Raw genomic sequence first — 18,427 nt, forward strand, 5'->3', positions numbered from 1 at the left:
GCCTGCTGCAGGAGGTGTCAGCATGTGCACCAGAGCCCCTTTTTGGATTTTTATAACTGATTAGTGTAGAGTAGAAAGAAATGAGTGGGATCACTTGTTGAGAACAGACCCTGTTCATTTGCATCCTGTGAGGGCATGTCGGCGGTGGCTGATTGGGCAGCAGGCAGGCAGGTCAGGGACACATCTGCTGGAATGTGCTCTGTTGCTTATTCTTCAGTCCCAAAACTAAGACCTATCTTTTCTTTAATCATCTATTTGTCTTTCTCTCAGCATAACTTAAAAGGCCTTTTCACTACTTCCACTACTTAGATAGCATTTTACATGATTTGGGGTTTGCATCTGTGCCACCTCTTAGTATTTGTTCTTACTTATTTCCCCTTTGCTTTTTTGTATTGTTTTGTTTTGTTTAATTATTTATTTTTGAGTATCAAGCCTGGACCTCACATGTGGAAAGCAGGTGCTTAACTGCTTGAGCCATGTCCGCTTCCCCCTTTTGTATTTTTTTTTTAAGATTCATTTTTATTTATTTCTCTCCCCTTCCCGCCCCCCCACCCCAGTTGTCTGCTCTCTGTGTCCATTCACTGTGTGTTCATCTGTGCTGCTTGCATTCTTGTCAGCAGCACAGGTAATCTGTGTCTCTTTTTGTTGTGTATTCTTGCTGTCGTGCTGGGCTGCTCTCCTTAACGGGGTGCACTCCTTGCATGTGGACCCCCCCCATGCTGGGCACATCCCTGCATGGCATGGTACTCCTTGCCTGCATGAGTGCTGCATGTCGGCCAGCTCATCACATGGGTCAGGAGGCCCTGGGTTTGAACCTTGGTCCTCCCATGTGGTAGGCAGACGCTCTATCCATTGAGCCAAATCCGCTTCCCCACTTTTGTATTTTTAAATGTAAGCAGTGTGACAAGATGTCTCTACATATCTTTCTCTTTTCTCTGTCATTAATATTTTTGCAGTTGAGCACTCAGAAAGCTCTCAGATCTGTAATTCCAATTGTCTTAAATTGTCCTTCTGGAATCTCATGAGATCATGCTTCAACCTCCCTCAAATTGTTTCTGAACCTGTCTTCCTACAGTGTGTGGTCTGCTTCTGATTCTGGCAAATTTCCCCACCCTGGTTCTCAGAATTGCACAGCGGCGTTCTCCCAAGGTTATTGACATTTTCTCCCAATTCCTTCTCCCATATAAGAATTGAATTAAGGGTGGCTGTTCCCTAATTGCTTTTCTCTAACCTCTAAAAGATGAAATTCTCCCCAGAGGAAGCCAGAAACGTCAGAAATGGAGCTATTTGTTGAAGGCAGCATGGTAAAGGCCATCTGCCTCCGGATTTGCTAATACCTGTGTAGCCAACCTTATAACCAGTGGCAAGCTGCATCATGGGTCGGGTGTCCTCTGTAAAATGCAGCGTTCAGCAACAGTGTAACGTGATGTCGGTACCCAAGGGTCCCCCGGTGTCAGAAAAGTAGCAGGGAAGGTGCAGTGCGGACTTGGAGGCCGTTGGCTGGTGCAGTGGTTTTGGGCACAGCTGGGGTGGGAGGAGGCCGTGAGAGGCAGTCAGTTACCTGGCAGGGGTCCTCTATGGCTGAGGGTATGTGCTACTCCTGGGCCCGACTGACCCTCCCATGCCCTGACCTACTTCAGGTGCCTTGTTTGGTGATGTCTGGACTCTCCCACGCAGCCCGATGCCAGCGGTGATGGGAGACTCTAATGGCAACAAGTCAGTGGCTGCTGTGTACTGCCGTTCCCTCCTGGGCTGAGCTGTGGTGTGGCTTCGCCTTTGTGGGGCATACAACCTCTTTGTTTCCTGTCTCAGGTGAAACCAAGTTGAAAACTGTTCAGGGCGTTGTGACAAGATACTGCAGCGATTATGGCATGATCGATGATTTGATCTACTTCTCCAATGAGGCAGTGACTAGCAAGGTGCTTCTGAACGTTGGACAGGAGGTTATTGCGATTGTGGAAGAGAACAGAGTATCGAATGGACTAAAAGCCGTCAGGGTAAGGTTGCCTGCACCCTCAGGGTGAGGTTTCACTTTGCTCTTCCCACATTAGTTTACCTCTCTGAGAAGATCTGATAAAGGGCGATAGAGTTGAATTTGAAGTCACATACACCAGGTGGGAGGTACTTTTGTTATCTTTTATTGGTGTATTTTAAAAGAATAAATGGTGGTCATTATCAATCATTCAAGCAGTGTAGACATTTATCATTCAGAAAGCAAGTTTTGCCTGTAATTTTGTGCCATGGAGAAAAGCACTATTAATAGTCTGTTCAAGTGTTAAAAAAATTATTGTTAAAAATGACCATTATTGGACCCTATATTAATGGATTAGCAAAAATAATAATTAGTGAACTCTATAATTTGGCAACTTCTTTTAATGTGAAAATAGTGTATGTGTAGTATGAATTCTTAGAAGTAGAATTGCTAGGTCAAAGAGAGTGCATATTTAGCATTTTAATGGCTACCATCAAATTACTCCTCTACTGGCACTGTACTAATTTTTCAGGAGCAAGATACTAGACTGCCTATTAGCACTTCGTAAGGTGTGTGGGTATTACCAGTCTTTGCCAGTTTACTAAGTGATTAAGCCTTAAAGTGATTAATGCTTCACATTTGTTTTTTCTATGAATTATCTTCCTGTCCTTTGTCCAATTTTTTCTTGAGTTTAATTTTGTTCTTTAGATCTCATATATTAGGAAATTAGAACTTTTTGAGGATAAATACTATGTGAAAACATTGTTGACCTTTTTTTGCAGTTTCATTTTATGTGGTAGTTGGCCGTGTCCATCTTTTCCATGTGGTTTTGAGCTCTGTAACAATCCTTAGGGAGACTTATTCCATTCCATAACTATAAATATTCACTCTGGTTTCCTATGAAAGTTGTTTATTAAGATTTTTTTTTTAAAGATTTGTTTATTTATTTAATTCCCCCCCTCCCCCGGTTGTCTGTTTTCTGTGTCTTTTTGCTGCGTCTTGTTTCTTTGTCCGCTTCTGTTGTCGTCAGGGGCACGGGAAGTGTGTGCGGCGCCATTCCTGGGCAGGCTGCACTTTCTTTTTCACACTGGGCGGCTCTCCTCACGGGCGCACTCCTTGCGCGTGGGGCTCCCCTACATGGGGGACACCCCTGCATGGCAGGGCACTCCTTGTACACATCAGCACTGCGCATGGGCCAGCTCCACATGGGTCAAGGAGGCCCGGGGGTTTGAACCGCGGACCTCCCATGTGGTGGATGCCCTAACCACTGGGCCAAGTCCGTTTCCCGTTTATTAAGATTTAAATATTTACTATGCCTGGAATTTATTTTGGTATACAGACTGAGAAAAGGCACCAGACATTTCTTTCCTAATAGCTATCCAGTTATCTCATTGAAGAATTCTTTTTTTTTCCCCACTGATTTGAAAGACCACCTTGATCACATACCAAACACACTGGTCCCTGTTGTGAACTCTGATGGTAGGGGAATTTTTATTTTCATGTTTAGTAAGCTGGGTTCTGTTCCATATAGTTGTATATGGAATTTTCCTGGCTTTTCCTAGATTTTCCTGGCACATTCTGGATGAATTTTAGAATCATTTTGTTGTTTCTTCTCCTGCCCTCAGATTGTTTGGGATAGTACTGAGTATATATTGATTCCATTTAGGATAATTGACATGTTGATAATACAGTCTTTTCTAACCAGAAAACATGGCTTTACGTTGTTTAAACCTTTCTTTTATAATCTTTGTAACAGTTCAGGAGTTTTCTATATTTAGATTTTGCAAATTTCTTTATGTTTATTTCTAGGAATTTAAAATTCTGTTCTATTATGAATATAATTTTGTGTTGTATTTTCAAGCTAATCTTTTTTTTTTAGTGAATTCGTTGCTTTTTTTTTTTTAACACCCCCCCCCCCCCCGCAGTTGTCTGCTTTCTGTGTCCATTCGCTGTGTGTGTGTTCTTCTGTGACCGCCTCTATCCTTATCAGCGGCATCGGGAATCTGTTTCTTTTTTGTTGCATCATCTTGCTGCATCAACTCTCTGTGTGTGCTGCACTTTCTTTTGTGCTGGGCGGCTCTCCTTACGGGGCGCACTCCTTGCGCGTGGGGCTCCCCTACACGGGGGACACCCCTGCGTGGCACGGCATTCCTTGCACGCGTCAGCGCTGTACATGGGCCAGCTCCACATGGGCCCAGGCCCTGGGTTTGAACCACGGACCTCCAATGTGGTAGACGGACGCTCTATCCATTGGGCCAAGTCCGCTTCCCTAATCTTTCTGCCTATATAGAAAAGCTGTTGATTTTTATGTCACTCGGTAGTGGGCAAACTTACTGACTTGTTACTGCTTCCTTTTAAAAATGGTTGCAATGTACTTTATTACTATTATTTACTTAATGTCAGCTAAATGCTTTGTATCATTTTCCTCATATTTTAAAAATTATGCACGTACATGAAAAGGAAATAATTAGATTCTGTAATTACATTGCCTGACATTTGTGGCTATTTAAATTTATTGACCAAAGTTTAAAATTCGGTTCCTCGATTGCACTAGCCACGTTTCAAGTGCTTAAATGTGTCTTTGGCTTACAAGTTGGCATAGACAGAGAACACCTCCATCATGGCAGAAATCCTGTCCAGTAGTGCTGGCCTGGAGGTTGTACAGTGAAAAGCAGACTGGCCCCCTCCTCTCCTCGCGCTCCAAGGCCTCAGCCTTAGGGCTTTCCTCAGTTCCTGTCTTTATCTCTCCTGGTGTGTTCTTGAGTCGCATGAACAAGGTTCTTGTGCTTTTCTCAGTTTTCCACTGTTGGCTCGTAGTCCCTGATGCCCACCGTGAAGGGTGTGGAATAGGCTCGTTTATCCTCCCTCCTTCCCTCCTTCCCTCCCTCCTTCCCTCCCTTCATGGTTCGCTGATTGGTCATTGGAGACTCAAGAGTTTTAAGACACCATTAATTTGATGGAAATTTCAAATGGAAGCATAGGTTGTGAGTCTTATTTTAGGAATGTTAAAATGTAGAAAAGTGGGTATTTTGGAACCCAGGGAATATGGGTTGTGGTGGTAAATACAGCCGCCCTTACCTCATTCCCAGTCTGCAGGGAATCCACGACACTGGTGTTGGTTTGTAGTATCTTTTTTGTTGCAGTAAAGAGTGTTCATCTATAGTTATATGTCTAGTTTTTAAAAAATACTAGAAATCATACTTTTTCAAATGCTTTTGAGCATCTTCAAGATGTTCAGGTTGGCAGCAGACTTGGCCCAGTGGTTAGGGCGTCCGTCTACCACATGGGAGGTCCGTGGTTCAAACCCCGGGCCTCCTTGACCTGTGTGGAGCTGGCCCATGCACAGCGCTGATGCGTACAAGGAGTGCCCTGCCACGCAGGGGTGTCCCCCATGTAGGGGAGCCCCATGCACAAGGAGTGCGCTCCGTAAGTAGAACCGCCCAGCGCGAAAGTGCAGCCTGCCCAGGAATGGTGCCGCACACACGGAGAGCTGACACAGCAAAAAGAAACACAGATTTCCGTGCCGCTGACAACAACAGAAGCGGACAAAGAAGACGACCAAGGAAATCGACACAGAGAACAGACAACCGGGGTGGGGGGAGGGGAGAGAAATAAATAAATAAATCTGAAAAAAAAACAAAAACAAAAGATGTTCAAGTAGGTTTTTTTTTTTCCTCTGAATAGTTTTCTTAATTGTACCTCATTCTCACTTTATGGGTGTGATTCCCATTTGGTTATAAACTTCATTGTACTTCTGGATTTCTTTGCTGAATTTTTATGTAGGTTTTTGCATCTCAACAAATGGAATGGGTCTGTAATTTCCTGTCTAGTGTTATCTTTGTCAGTTTTTAGAGTCACTGTTAAACCTTCAGCAGTTGGGGTACTTGTTGTCATTTCTGACCCTCTGACAGTTGAACATGAGAATCATGTGTACCCCGACTCTTAGAGTGAAGTCACCCAGCAGCTCCACTTCAGCCTCTCACGCCTGGGCAGGGGAGTGGGCAGAATTCTTGGTCGGCTTCTCCAGTTGTGGTCATGTCTTACGTTGAAGTCGTCCTGTCCCCATTCTCTCCTCCTTCCTCTTCTCGTGCAGCACCCACGTCTGGTAGGACCCTGCCATGCTGCCTTTGAGAGATCTTTCTCCCTCCTGGAGGGTCTCTGCTGCTCCTAGCTCGCCAGCCTCTCCCCGGTCAGCATTAAATACACCCAAGTCTCAGCCAAGGGAAACACACTCCCTGCCCTCCAGGATGCTTTCCCTCCAATTGCCCCCTTCCTGTTCCCTTCGTCCCAGGTCCCAGCCGCCAGCAGTCCCACCCACCCTTGCTCAGTACATGGAAGCCGCTTGTCAGGGAGGGCCGTCACATTCAGGCTCTGCCCGGCTGCCCCCTGCGCTCCCCACACAGAGCCGCTCTCCAGCCGCTGCTGCGCTGTGCGCTGGGGGTCTGAGCGTGCTTTGGGAGGGCTTCGGCACCAGAGCTGGATTCCAGGGTCGGAAAGGGGATGTGTGAGAGAGACAGGAAGCAGGTTTGTGGTGCGGGTGCGTGGGGAGATGTGGGAGGAGGAGAGGCCCGAGAAGGGGCCGGTCATGGGGGCCTCGGACTGGGGCAGGGAGTTTGTGTTTCACTGGAAGTGCTATGGGAAGGCCATGGGAGATTTAGCGCAGAGGACTGACAGATCCCCTGATACGTGGGGAGAATGGATGACGGAGGGTGAGCGGCTAGCAGGGAGGCCGGGAGAAGTCTTAGTGCGGTGCTCTGGGTGAGGCGGTGGCTACCTCCAGCTGTCTGTGGCCACTGCTGTTCGCTGGCCACTGCCACCCCACTGCTGGGGCTGCTCCCTGAGTGCAGAGGCACAGGTGGCCCAGCAGGTTGTGCCCAGGCCCCACCCCTCCCCCCCCCCACCTGGCCGCAGCAGAGTCAGCTGCTCACCTGGGAAGCCTTGCTGTTGGGCAGGTTGGAGTACGGGAAGTGGTCGGGTTAATGATGACCAGAGCTGCTGATGGACTGATTGTGGGGCACAAAGGAAAGGGAGCTAGAGGCTTTGCCAGGGATTTTTTTAATTAAACTTTTAATTTTAGAATAGTTTTCGAATTACAGAACAGTTGCAAAGACAGTGCAGTGAGTTCCCATCCCCCTCACCCAGTTTCTGCTGTGGCTAACACCTGACGTGACTCAGGCACCCTGGTCACAGCTGGGAGCCGCCCCGGGAGCACTGCTGTCAACTGTGCCAGTGTCCCCGGTTCTGTTCCAGGACAACACATAATGTTTGGTCGTCTCTTCTCTTTAGCCTTCTGTGGGCTCCGATGTGCTTGGGGGTTTTCAACTTGAGTTCCTGGTGCATTAGTTGCCATTTCCTGAATTGGAGGAGACGGGAGGAGCAGGTTTGGATGGGAAGCTCAGGATATGGCGCTAGAAACAGTTCCGTTTGGCTTGAAAATCTATGTTGCCATCCATGTTGTCCAGGTGCACTGGGGAATCACGGACATTCGGGTGGAATTTGGAGCCAGCAAGGGAGTGAGAGAAGAGCAGGAGTCTGCAGACTTTGGCTTGGGCCAGAGAGGAACTATTTTAGACGATGATAACTGTTCCCCCAGGCTTTAGGGCTGAGGGCTGCAGTGTGCAGACTCCAGAAGAGGGGGACCTAGCAGAGAGAGGACAGCAGCCCAGGGCAGAGCAGGGGTTAGCTGAGTCGATGGCTCCGAGGCTGAGCTGGAGGACACGGGGCTGCTGGCAATCCCAGGAGCAGCTCCAGTGGCACATCCTGATGGGGGCACGGCCTGATGGAGAAGTAGAGTAGAAGCACCTCCTGATTGATGCTGTTGCTACTGGGGGCGGGGGGGGGGGGCGGAAGAAAGAAGCTATAGACAGAAGGGGAGCTAGGATTAAAATGGAAGGAGTTTGAGGTTTTTTTCAGTCTGAGTTACTGGAGTGTGATAGTGCAGGAGAGACAGAAGCGCTGACTTTTTTTTCTAAGCTTTATTTATTTATTTATACCCCCCCCCCCCCGTTGTCTGTTCTCTGTGTCTATTTGCTGCGTCTTCTTTGTCCGCTTCTATTGTCAGCGGCACGGGAATCTGCGTTTCTTTTTGTTGCTTCGTCCTGTTGCGTCAGCTCTCCGTGTGTGCAGCGCCATTCCTGGGCAGGCTGCACTTTCTTTCGCGCTGGGCGGCTCTCCTTACGGGGCGCAGTCCTTGCATGTGGGGCTCCCCTACGCGGGGGGCACCCCTGCGTGGCAGGGCACTCCTTGCACGTCAGCACTGCACATGGGCCAGCTCCACATGGGTCAAGGAGGCCCGGGGTTTGAACCGCAGACCTCCCATGTGGTAGGTGGATGCCCTAAACACTGGGCCAAGTTCCCCGCCAGAAGTGCTGACTGCAGGAGCAGCGTTGAGGGGGGCAAGAGGCCAGGCATCTGCCTCGGGTAAGGTCTCGGCAGCCCCTTCCAGATTACTAGAGGAAGGCGGAGAAAGCTGCCGCAGGAGGCTGGGGAAGGGGGCCCGTCTGGTGCTCGTGGTCACGGCGAGGAGACTGGGGCGGAGGTGCTTTGGTTTTGAGATACCATAACCACCTCCATAAACCCACAGGACCAGGCTGGGCAGTATCCCTTGCTGGGCGTGGCTGTCCTTGTGCGGGGTCTCAGCTCACGGGGTGCCCTTGGTGTGTCTGCCTTCTTTTTTTTTTTCTCTTTGCTGTGGTTTGGGTGATTTGCAAGAAGGGTTCATTTGCTTGGGGACAAGAAGGCGGAGCAGCTGGAGCGCAAGGGCTGAGCCAGAGTGGCTGCCATGGGGAGAGGGCTAGAGGGCTGGGACTGCGAGGGGCATTGGGAGTGGAGCTGGGGTGGCCCTCGCCTGGGTCAGGCTCTGAGATGATGGAGGGCGGGAGGAGAGACAGCGCACCAGGAGGGCGCCAGGGGTGCTGGGGAGAGCCCGGGCCAGGGCACAGTCCCTAGTGGAGGGGCCTCCCCAGGGGTTCCTGCCGGGTTCCTGCCGCACACCCAGCTCTGGTGACGAGTCATGGGTGGCTCTTCTCCCTCCTTCCGCATGTTGGCTTTTTTTCCCACAATCGTGTATGTTACCATGTGATTTCAAAGAAAAAGGACACGCAGGTACTGCCATGGCATTAAGTGTGAAGTTCTGTGCAGACAGTCGCGCCCTCACTCGACGTGCCTTTTTCGGGGCTCCGTGGCTTGACTTTGAGCTTCGAGTCCCACCCTCCCATGACCTACCCTCCACTGGGGTATCTGAGCCCTGTGATTTCCCCCCTCTTTCCCCGACTTCCATTTTCTCACCCTACACCAGTTCCTCTAGCCACAACTGATCTTTCGCTCCCTTCACAGCCTGCGTCAAATCCTACTTCCTCCAAGAAGCTGCCCCGTATTCTTCTGGTTTGAAGTTTTCTCCTTCCCATGAATTCCCCAAAGCCAGTTTTGGACTTGTTTTATGGCATTTATCACAACTTGGTCTAACTGCTTGCCTTTACTCCCATTTAATTGCATTCCTGGAGGGTGTTGGCAGTTTGTCTTTTATCTTTTTTTTTTTTTTAAGTTTTTAAATTGAAGTTTATCATTCATACCCACTGGCCTCTTTTTCTTTTCTTTTTAAAATTTATTCCCCTCCCACCCCATTCCCCCGTTGTTTGCTCTCTGTGTCTGTTTGCTGTGTGTTCTTCTGGGTCTGCTTGTATTCTCATTAGGCGGCTGTGGTAACCGACCCTGGAACCTTCCGGAGTGGGAGAGAGGCAATTACTCTCTTGCATCACCTCAGCTCCCTGTTCTGCTGTGTCTTCTCATTTTCTCTCCTCTGCGTCTGTTTTTGAGTCATATTGCTACACCAGCTCTCTGCATTGGCCAGCACTCCTGTGCAGGGGTGACTTTTTCACACAAGGTGGACTCCTGTACGAAGCAACATTCCCGTGTGGGCTGGCACTCTTTGTGGGCCAGTTTGCTGCTTGGGCCAGCTTTCCCTCACCAGGAGGCCCTGGGCATCGAACCCTGGACCTCCCATATGGTAGATGGGAGCCCAATTGTTTGAGCCACATCCATTTCTTGTCTTTTATCTTTGAATCTGATACTATCAGTACATTGTATTTATTTATTTTTTATTTTTTTAAAGATTTATTTATTTATTTAACCCCTCCCCCCGTTGTCTGTTCTCTGTGTCTATTTGCTGCGTCATTTTTCTTTGTCTGCTTCTGTTGTCGTCAGCGGCACGCAAAGCGTGGGCGGTGCCATTCCTGGGCAGGCTGCACTTTCTTTCGCGCTGGGCGGCTCTCCTTACGGGGCGCACCCCTTGAGCGTTGGGTTCCCCTACGCGGGGGACACCCCTGCGTGGCAGGGCACTTCTTGCACGCATCAGCACTGCTCATGGGCCAGCTCCACACGGGTCAAGGAGGCCTGGGGTCTGAACCGCGGACCTCCCATGTGGTAGACGGACGCCCCAACCACTGGGCCAAGTCCGTTTCCCAGTACGTTGTATTTAAATACAGCATTAATGATTTTAAGATGAAGGTTTCTGTATAATTGCTAAATGCAACCATTAAGCATATTTTCCTCATACTTGACCTCCTAATATCTTTGAAATAGCAATTTGTCTGTCTGACAGGTGGAAGCTGTCTCTGATAAATGGGAAGATGGCAGCAAAAACAATGGCACGGGACTGTCCGAGTCGAGCCCCCGAGTTCTGATTGGCTCCGTGACCTCCCTGATGGAAGGTGCTGGCTACATCAACCAGACCACATACTTCCCTCTGGAGATCGTCTGTGAGGGTATGATGTATGGTTTTCCTTCTTAAACTTAAAAATTGGGTTTATATCTTTTTCAACTTATATATTAGATGTGAACTGTTACGCGTGTCATTTAGGGGCTTGGCTTTGGGCATATTTTATTTGTTGAGCGGGTTTCACTGCTAGAATGCTGGATCCAGCCAGAGGCTCTTTAGTGTTGAGGTGGATTTTGGAGTTGAAAACTATCCTCACAGAGACGGGGATTATTGTTTTTAAATGTGTGCTGATTTGTTGAATCCAATCACTAATTTCTGAGTAAGTTTTCCTTTCGTATAATTATTGAATTACTAATCTAATTCAACAGTGTTACAGGTGTACAGAGGTACTGTTATTTTTAAAGAACTTCAAATATTTTAAAATAAGGCTTGGCACTATCCTTGTATCCTCTCAAGAATATGTATCTTTTTACTTTTGTCTTTTCTAAGCCATTGTATTTTGTAATTGCATTTGTGTTTAGCTGGTCTAAGATTTTGATTTTATGTCTATTATGACAGTTTGAGTTTATTTTTGTGAATCCCAAAAAGAGAAAGATTATGTTTGTAAACTAATCTGTTCTTCTGGGTGTGATACCCTTTGGTTGCATCAGATTCCGCTGAGATGTCCATGATTAAATTGCCTGTTAAGAGTAGGGCTTTGATTCGAACATGTCATTAAGGTACAGCTCAGGTAGAGTCCCCACCCCTTGGTGGGCTGATACAAATGGACATTCAGGCGAGAAGACACACGGAAGAGAAAAGAACTTTTCCATTTTGATCCTGCCATGTGACAGAAAGGAGAATACTCAAACAGCTAAGGTCCCAGGGAGATGAGCCATATGCCTGATAGCTTATAGCCGACCTTGGGAAGAGAACCGGGGCTGATACAGAAAGCCTAGAAAGAAACGAGGCCTGTGCCAGGAGAGAGAGGAAGCCGTGAGAGACCAGCCCTGTGCCAGCTGCAGCTGAGGGAGGAAGCCCGGGGCGGGGAGCTGGACCTCGGGAGGTGGGCGGCCATCTTGCTTCAACACGTGGCCACTGACTGGTGAGAAAGCAGCCTTGAGCTGGACTCTTGAGGGCAGGGTAACTGTGAAGTTTTTACCCCAAATAAATACATTTTATAAAAGCCAACAGATTTCTGGTACTTTGCATTGGCACCCCTTTAGCAGACTAATATACCTAATGATATAGTTTGCTAATGCTATTTATTGAGTTTAATTCAACAACTCCTTATTGTGTACTTGCTGTCTGTGTCAGTGGGCACAGAGTGGTCAGCCAAGGGGTGTGAGATTTACCCCTTCCCCAAGCACACACTGCTGCCTGGGGAGGTGCTTTTTGGACTGAGTTCCACCTCTGCTCCCTGCTTGGCTGCATTTTGAAAAATGACTAGGAGTAAGAATTTCCCACTTGAGCCAGGTCATCTGCTCTTTGGCTTGAGTTCAGAGGGACGACAAGCACAGCACGGTGGGGCAGCTCATTGTTTTGCTCTTCTGGGCATGACCTTGATTGCTCACCTGGGAGCCCCGCAAGATGAAATTAATAGGTGGCTCTCTGGACTTTTAAGTCTCTGTTCTGTCGGGGAATTTCCTGCCTCTGGGGCATAGTCCAGTGACTCCTCAGCTCCAAAGGCAGCCCCAGTCCTTGCCACACCCACGGCCACCCTTGCTTGAGTCTCAGGATGGGAGGACGGGTGGAACGTGTAGGAGACAACGTTACACTGAGGAGCGAGGCTGCCAGTCAAGTCCCCGCAAGGCCGGGTGTGCTGCCCTCAGAGAGGTCCAGTAGCTGCTGTTGAAAGCACATCTCCGACAGGAGGGTACCGTGTCGAATGAGGGTCATAATGGGGATCCACACCTGCGGTCTGCAGACTTGTGAAAAGAGCACACCCGCCAAGCTGCAAGCAGGGAAGTGGGCGTCAGTTGGGGTTTGCTAACCTTTGATCTAAAGGAAGCGTTACCTTAGGTTTTTCATCTACGGAAAGGGGAGTCAGTGTGTCCTGTTTCCTCCTTGACATTGATTCAACAAATGTTGGAGTGTCTCTCTGTGTTCCAGGCCCTGTTTTGTAGAATTTACATTCTACTGGAAGAGATAACAGACAGAAAGCAAAGAAGCAAATCAAGCAGTTATGGATTATTTTTTAGCATAATTTATTGAACTGAAATTCACCTAATATAAAATTAACCATTTTAAAGTGAACAATTCCATACCATTTAGTACATCCAGGGTGTTGTGCAGGCACCACCTCTATCTAGTTCCAAAATGTCACTCTCTGATAGAACCCTGTACCCATCGAGCAGTTTCTCCCCATTCCCCTTTCCCCCTCGCAACCACCAGTCTCTATTCTGTCTCTACCGATTCATCTATTCTGGGCACGCCATATAAGTGCTTTCGTTCATGATGTGGACCTTTGTATCTGGCTTATTTCACTGGCACAGTGTTTTGAGGTTCATCCTTGTTGTGGCACATACCAGCTCTCCATTCCTTTTTACGGCTGAGTAAGGTTCCGTTGTCTGGATGGACCACATTTATTTATCCATCCTGCAGTTGACAGTAGATGATTTCCTGATGCACAAAGTCATGCGACCCATCTGACGGTGGACTGGCTGGGGGTCCTCCGTGTAGGAGCGAGGCCATAGCCAAGGCGGTGGCATGTTCATGGAGACATGAAGGAGGTAGCCAGGAAGAGCGTGAGGGCTCCATGGCAGGCGGGCAGGGGCGCCATGCGCGGATCCCCATGAGAGCTGGCTGCGCCCGAGGCCTTACAGACGCTGGGATTCTGTCCCCGGGACAACCTTCAGAATAACCTTGGTGATGTTCCACAAGGAACCTAATTGTGCCAGAGATGCTGAGAAGACCAAACAGCGTGTTTCAGGAAGGAGAAGGAGGGCTGATGCTGGAGAAAAGTGTGCCACGGCAGCGGGACCACCCACCCTGGCTCAGACGGCCCGCTGGGGTTTAGGCCCGCAGTGACCGGGCAGCTGCCCGACATAAGCAGGGCTCCACTTACTTCATGTGTGAGTGTGCAATAAACCCGAAGTTTGTTAAAAGCGGATCTGTTTTGAAATAGTTATGATTTATATGTTGACTGATTTGATCACATTGGTGGTCCTTTACAATAGTATTTAGAACTATCTACGAAAATGAAATTCTTTTTTGAAAAATAATCTCTGGACACATAAATGATGTAAAAACAGTTGTATTTGTCTCTAGTGCCTTGTCATTAGTATTTTTCAATATGGTCTTAATTGTACTTTTTCATAAAATTGCCTGGCGTTTTCTTCAAAGTTGTTTTTAAATTGTTGATGAATTTGAAGTTGTAGGCATCTTTCATTGCTCTTCCCTGTAGGCTTTAATATTCTTAACTGAGAAAATACTGGTAAGCTTAGAGCAAATTCTGCTAACTGTAGGATTTTCTCAGTTCTCTTTCTTATTTCAGAGCAGATGTTATCTGTACTGATTTTTTGCCTCTGCTCGGTGTGAAGGTGTTTGGAGATTCTCAGATGGAACGCATCAAATAAGCTGTCTGTATGATTAATTCTTTTGAATGTTACACCAAATTTACATGTTATAAATTTCATTTATTCCCTTACAGAATATAAATGTATCCAGTTAAAAATAGTGGATCACAGAAAGACTCTTTACACAAGTTAGGATATTCTCAAATATAGTCAGAGGCTTTCAGAATTGAATTGTGTCTCCCTTGGAGCTCTGGTGGCTTGATTTGTTCATTCCCTGCGTTGCTTTTATGGAGATCAATTTCACTGTCTTCCTGCTGGCAGGCTTCACTCTCAGCAACTGCGGTTCACCAAAAGCTGAAAAGTGTTGGCAAATAGTATTAGGTTCGTACCCCTAAACAATTCCAAGTGTGTTTCTGCTCCATAGGTTTCTTAACATTTGGGAATCTTGTTTTTATAATGGTGCCGTAATTCCATCAAAATATTTATTCGTGTTTTGCAAAAACGATTTACCTCCAGTGCTGGATTTTTAAACTGAGTTTACAGTAGTATTCACAGTAAGGTCAGATACTTGTCTGTCATCAGAATAACCTCCTAAAATCTTTACTTTGATTCTGTGATTCCAGAGGAAAAAAAATCAGACTTATTAGAACTCACTTAACTTTTCTCCTTTTTTAAATCATCTGGCATCATTTTTCTGCCAACACAATGATAGCTATTGCTTGACTTTTCAGAGGTATCAGGAAAATTTGGAGTAAAAAGTTAGCAAAATTATATTAGACAGAGAAACGAATGTGGCTCAAGTGATTGGGTTCCTGTCTACCATATAGGAGGTCCAGGGTTCGATTCCTGGGGCCTCCCGGTGAAGGCAAGCTGGCCCGTGTGGTAATCTGGTCCGAGTGGAGAGACAGCCCGTGTGGAGAGCTGCTGCAGCAAGATGACGCAACAAAAAGAGACCCAGAGGAGAAACAATAAGAGATGCAGTAGACCAGGGAGCAGAGGTGGCACAAGAGATGGAGCACTTCTCTCCCACTCCAGAATGTCCCAGGATCAGGTCCCAGAGCTGCCTAAAGAGAATACAGGCAGACACAGAAGAACACACAGCAAATGGACACAGAGAGCAGACAGCGAGTGCAAAACAAGGGGGTAAAGAGAATAAATAAATAAAAATCTTTTTAAAAATTATATTAGACAACTATTCGGTAGATGAAAAGGTGAACACGTAAGTGTTCTCTCTGCAGCAGCGCACACTCACGAGGCCTTTGGGCAGTGTCTCACAGGACTGCAGTGAGTGCTTCCACGGTTGGCCTGGTCTGGTTTTCACGCAGTCAGCCTGTCGTCCATGTCTAAGAGGGTGTTGAATGGTAAATGTCAGTAGATGTTTGGATTCACTGATATGTTCATTGCCAGCTTTCTTGAGAAACCAACTCAGTGTTCATTATGCACGTTTGTTCTTTGAGCTCATAGCTGCCAAAAGTATTTATTGCAAAATAATGAGAAGATGGTGACTACCTGTGGCTTTACATGGGTGCTGTAACGAGCCGTCCAGACATCTGTCTCTGCTTTCTGTCAGGGCAGTGCAGCCCCTTCACGTCCCGGGCCCTCCAGGTCCCTAGCTTTTCCGCCACCCTGCTAGCTGGAGGCCTGAGGTGCCTTGCCGCTGTCAGGGGCTCTGAGTGCTGCCTGCTTGCCACCTGAGCCGGGATGGCTGGCACTTGCTCCGGCTGCTCAGGGCTGAGAGGGTATCCCTGTGTCACTGGGTGCCCTGTGCTACACTCACGTGTCCAAAAAGAGTTGGAAGGGAAGTGGATGTGGCTCAAGTGACAGGGCTTCCCCCTACCCTATGGGAGGACCTGGGTTCAATCCCTGTGGCCTCCTGGTGAAAAAGAAGAAGAGAAAGCGTGCCTGCATGGCGAGCCAAGTGCTCACGCAGTGAGCCAGTGCTCAGGCAAGTGAGTCATGCAAGAAGATGACGCAACAAGAGAGACAAAGGGGAGAGTCAAGGTGAAGCACAGCAGAGCCCAGGAACTGAGGTAGCACAGCTGACAGGGAACCTCTCTCCACATCAAGGTCCCCAAGTTCAAATCCTGGTGAATCCTAGAGAAAGACAAGAAGGCAAAAAGAGAAATAGATACAGAAGATCACACAGCTAATGAACACACACAGCAAAACAGCAGGGCAGGGGAGGGCAGGGGGAAGGAAATAAGAAAATAAATCTCTTTTTTTTTTAAGTTGGAAGATGGAGATGGGCAATTGTCACTTGTCTTTCAGATAGACCCATGTGTTAGTGAAACTCTGTTTACTGCACACACGAGCTTCACATCTCCTACAAGCCCAAAGTGTAGAGATCTACCACTTTAACCCATTTTTTGCCGTTGTTAGTAGTAATACTTTGTTTTTTTAAAGTGAAAACTATAGAGAGTATGCTGATAAGTGGGATCTGAGGAGACAGCTTACCCACCACCCTCGCGCAGTTCTGTCTGGAAGTCCGGCCCTGCCCTTACAGGCCGAGGAGGGCCAGGCACCCTCTGCTTCGCCATCCATGGCTTCCCTTCGTCCCGCCCTGCCCTCTCGACAGCTCCGTGTCCAGCTCTGCCCACGCACCCCTCGGCTGAGCCCTCTGTCTCCTGCCGGGCCTGCTGGGCCTGCCTGTCTGCTCAGACTGTTTCAGAGGCTGCCACCATCCCTGCCAGCAGCAGGGAGCAGGACGTAGGGCAAGGGTGGGAGCTGCGGCTGGGGAAAAGGGACTGGACGCCCGGGCTGAGTGGCAGCCAGTGGGGAGGTAAGAGGGCTTTGAAGGCAGAGCTGCACGGGTTTGTCCTGTGACCTGGAAGGCGAGCCGAGTGACGCTTGCTCCAGACCTTCCTTGCGGAGCAGTGAAGGCAGATGGGGCTGCCGTTTTGAGGAGCAAGTTTTGAGAGACCAGGAGAAGATCTGTAGCTCAGGTTTAGACGTCGTAGCATTGAGATACTGTTAGACAGCCAGGGGAACGTCAGGCAGGCACTTGGACGTGTGGCTTGCAGTCAGCCAGGGCTGGAGCGCAACAAAGTTGGCAGTTCCTAGCCAGAAGAGAGTGTAGATAACGCCCTGGAACTCTGTCAGCTCCCCCCGGGGCCAGCCCAGCTCAGACGAAAGGGAGTGCGCAGGACCCACGTTCAACGTGCCTCGGTGTCAGCACGTGGTTTGCTGGTGGGTTGACCCAGCTTATCCTCCCACCAACGAGGATCAAGAGTTGTGGATGCTCCACATTGTCACTGGTGTCTGTGTTCTCTGTGGCAGACTTTTAAATTATGGTGAAAATTCCTGTGTTTATAACTATAAAACCTAAGACAGATGTCCTGAATTACATAAACTGACAAGAAGTCTGGGGAAATTGGTCCATTCTCACAGTGGCAACCCGTGCTGCTACAACAGTTGTCCCCACCAGCAGCAGGCAGCGCCGGCGCTGCGCTATTTGTTCAATCTTCCCACCCACACAGTGAAGCCAGCACGATTGTTACTACTCTTGTTATGGGACATGGAAATGGAGGTCCAGAGCCGTTGTGTAAGTGAAGAGGCGGTCAGCCCCTCTGAGGGCTGTGTGCAGGGCCACGGCACTGCTGGGAGGTGGGCTCTGCCACGCTGGACCTGAGTAAGCCAGTAGGACTCGTTTCCAACAGAGAGTGCCTTTTATTAAATGTTCACGTGTATCTCAGACAAACCGGAAGTGACTTTAATGTACCGTAGCTTCACAGTGAAGCATACGCTTTTTCTCCCCGGCTGTTTAGGGTTTGAGCCTTGCAAGGGAGACTGGGTGGAGGCCGAGTACTGGATCCGACCGGGCACGTGGAACAGTGAAGCCATCTCGGTGAAGCCACTGCGGTACAAGCGCGTTGACAAGGTAGTGTTGACTGAGACTCTTCCTGTTTCCACCAGACCTCTCAGCAGCGATTATTGTCCCATGCTAGGATTCTCTTTGGTATGTTGTTGAGTCTAGAAAAATAATAGAAAATTCAGTCTCGGGCAAAGAGCAGTCCATTTCCTTATTGAAAATGCTATATTTCCTAAAGGAAAAAAGGAATAATGCAGCATGCTCAATAGTTCTAAATTATGTAGTTTTTGTGGAAGTGTTAGAGTGTTCTGAAAAAAATAAAAGTGTGTGTTAGCGAGTGTGTGGGACTTGAGCTTCCCTGGAAACACGGGCATGGCTTGGGTGGAGGAGCCGGGAGATGCGGAGGGTATGTGGAGTGACCAGGCGGCGCCGGA

At 48.3% G+C, this 18,427-nt stretch overlaps 1 protein-coding gene across 1 annotated transcript in view; it reads left to right on the plus strand.

Annotated features, from left to right (window-relative positions):
- MOV10L1 (Mov10 like RNA helicase 1) overlaps positions 1–18,427 on the plus strand; it is an 86,849-nt gene that overhangs the window by 815 nt on the left and 67,607 nt on the right. The window contains exons 2-4 of the mRNA XM_023587298.2: positions 1,813–1,997; positions 10,572–10,734; positions 17,950–18,062. Coding sequence (XP_023443066.2) covers positions 1,813–1,997; positions 10,572–10,734; positions 17,950–18,062 — 461 coding nt within the window. The remainder of the gene's footprint in view (positions 1–1,812; positions 1,998–10,571; positions 10,735–17,949; positions 18,063–18,427) is intronic.

The sequence above is a fragment of the Dasypus novemcinctus genome, chromosome 12 (assembly GCF_030445035.2).
Source record: "Dasypus novemcinctus isolate mDasNov1 chromosome 12, mDasNov1.1.hap2, whole genome shotgun sequence".
NCBI classification, from domain to species: domain Eukaryota; kingdom Metazoa; phylum Chordata; class Mammalia; order Cingulata; family Dasypodidae; genus Dasypus; species Dasypus novemcinctus.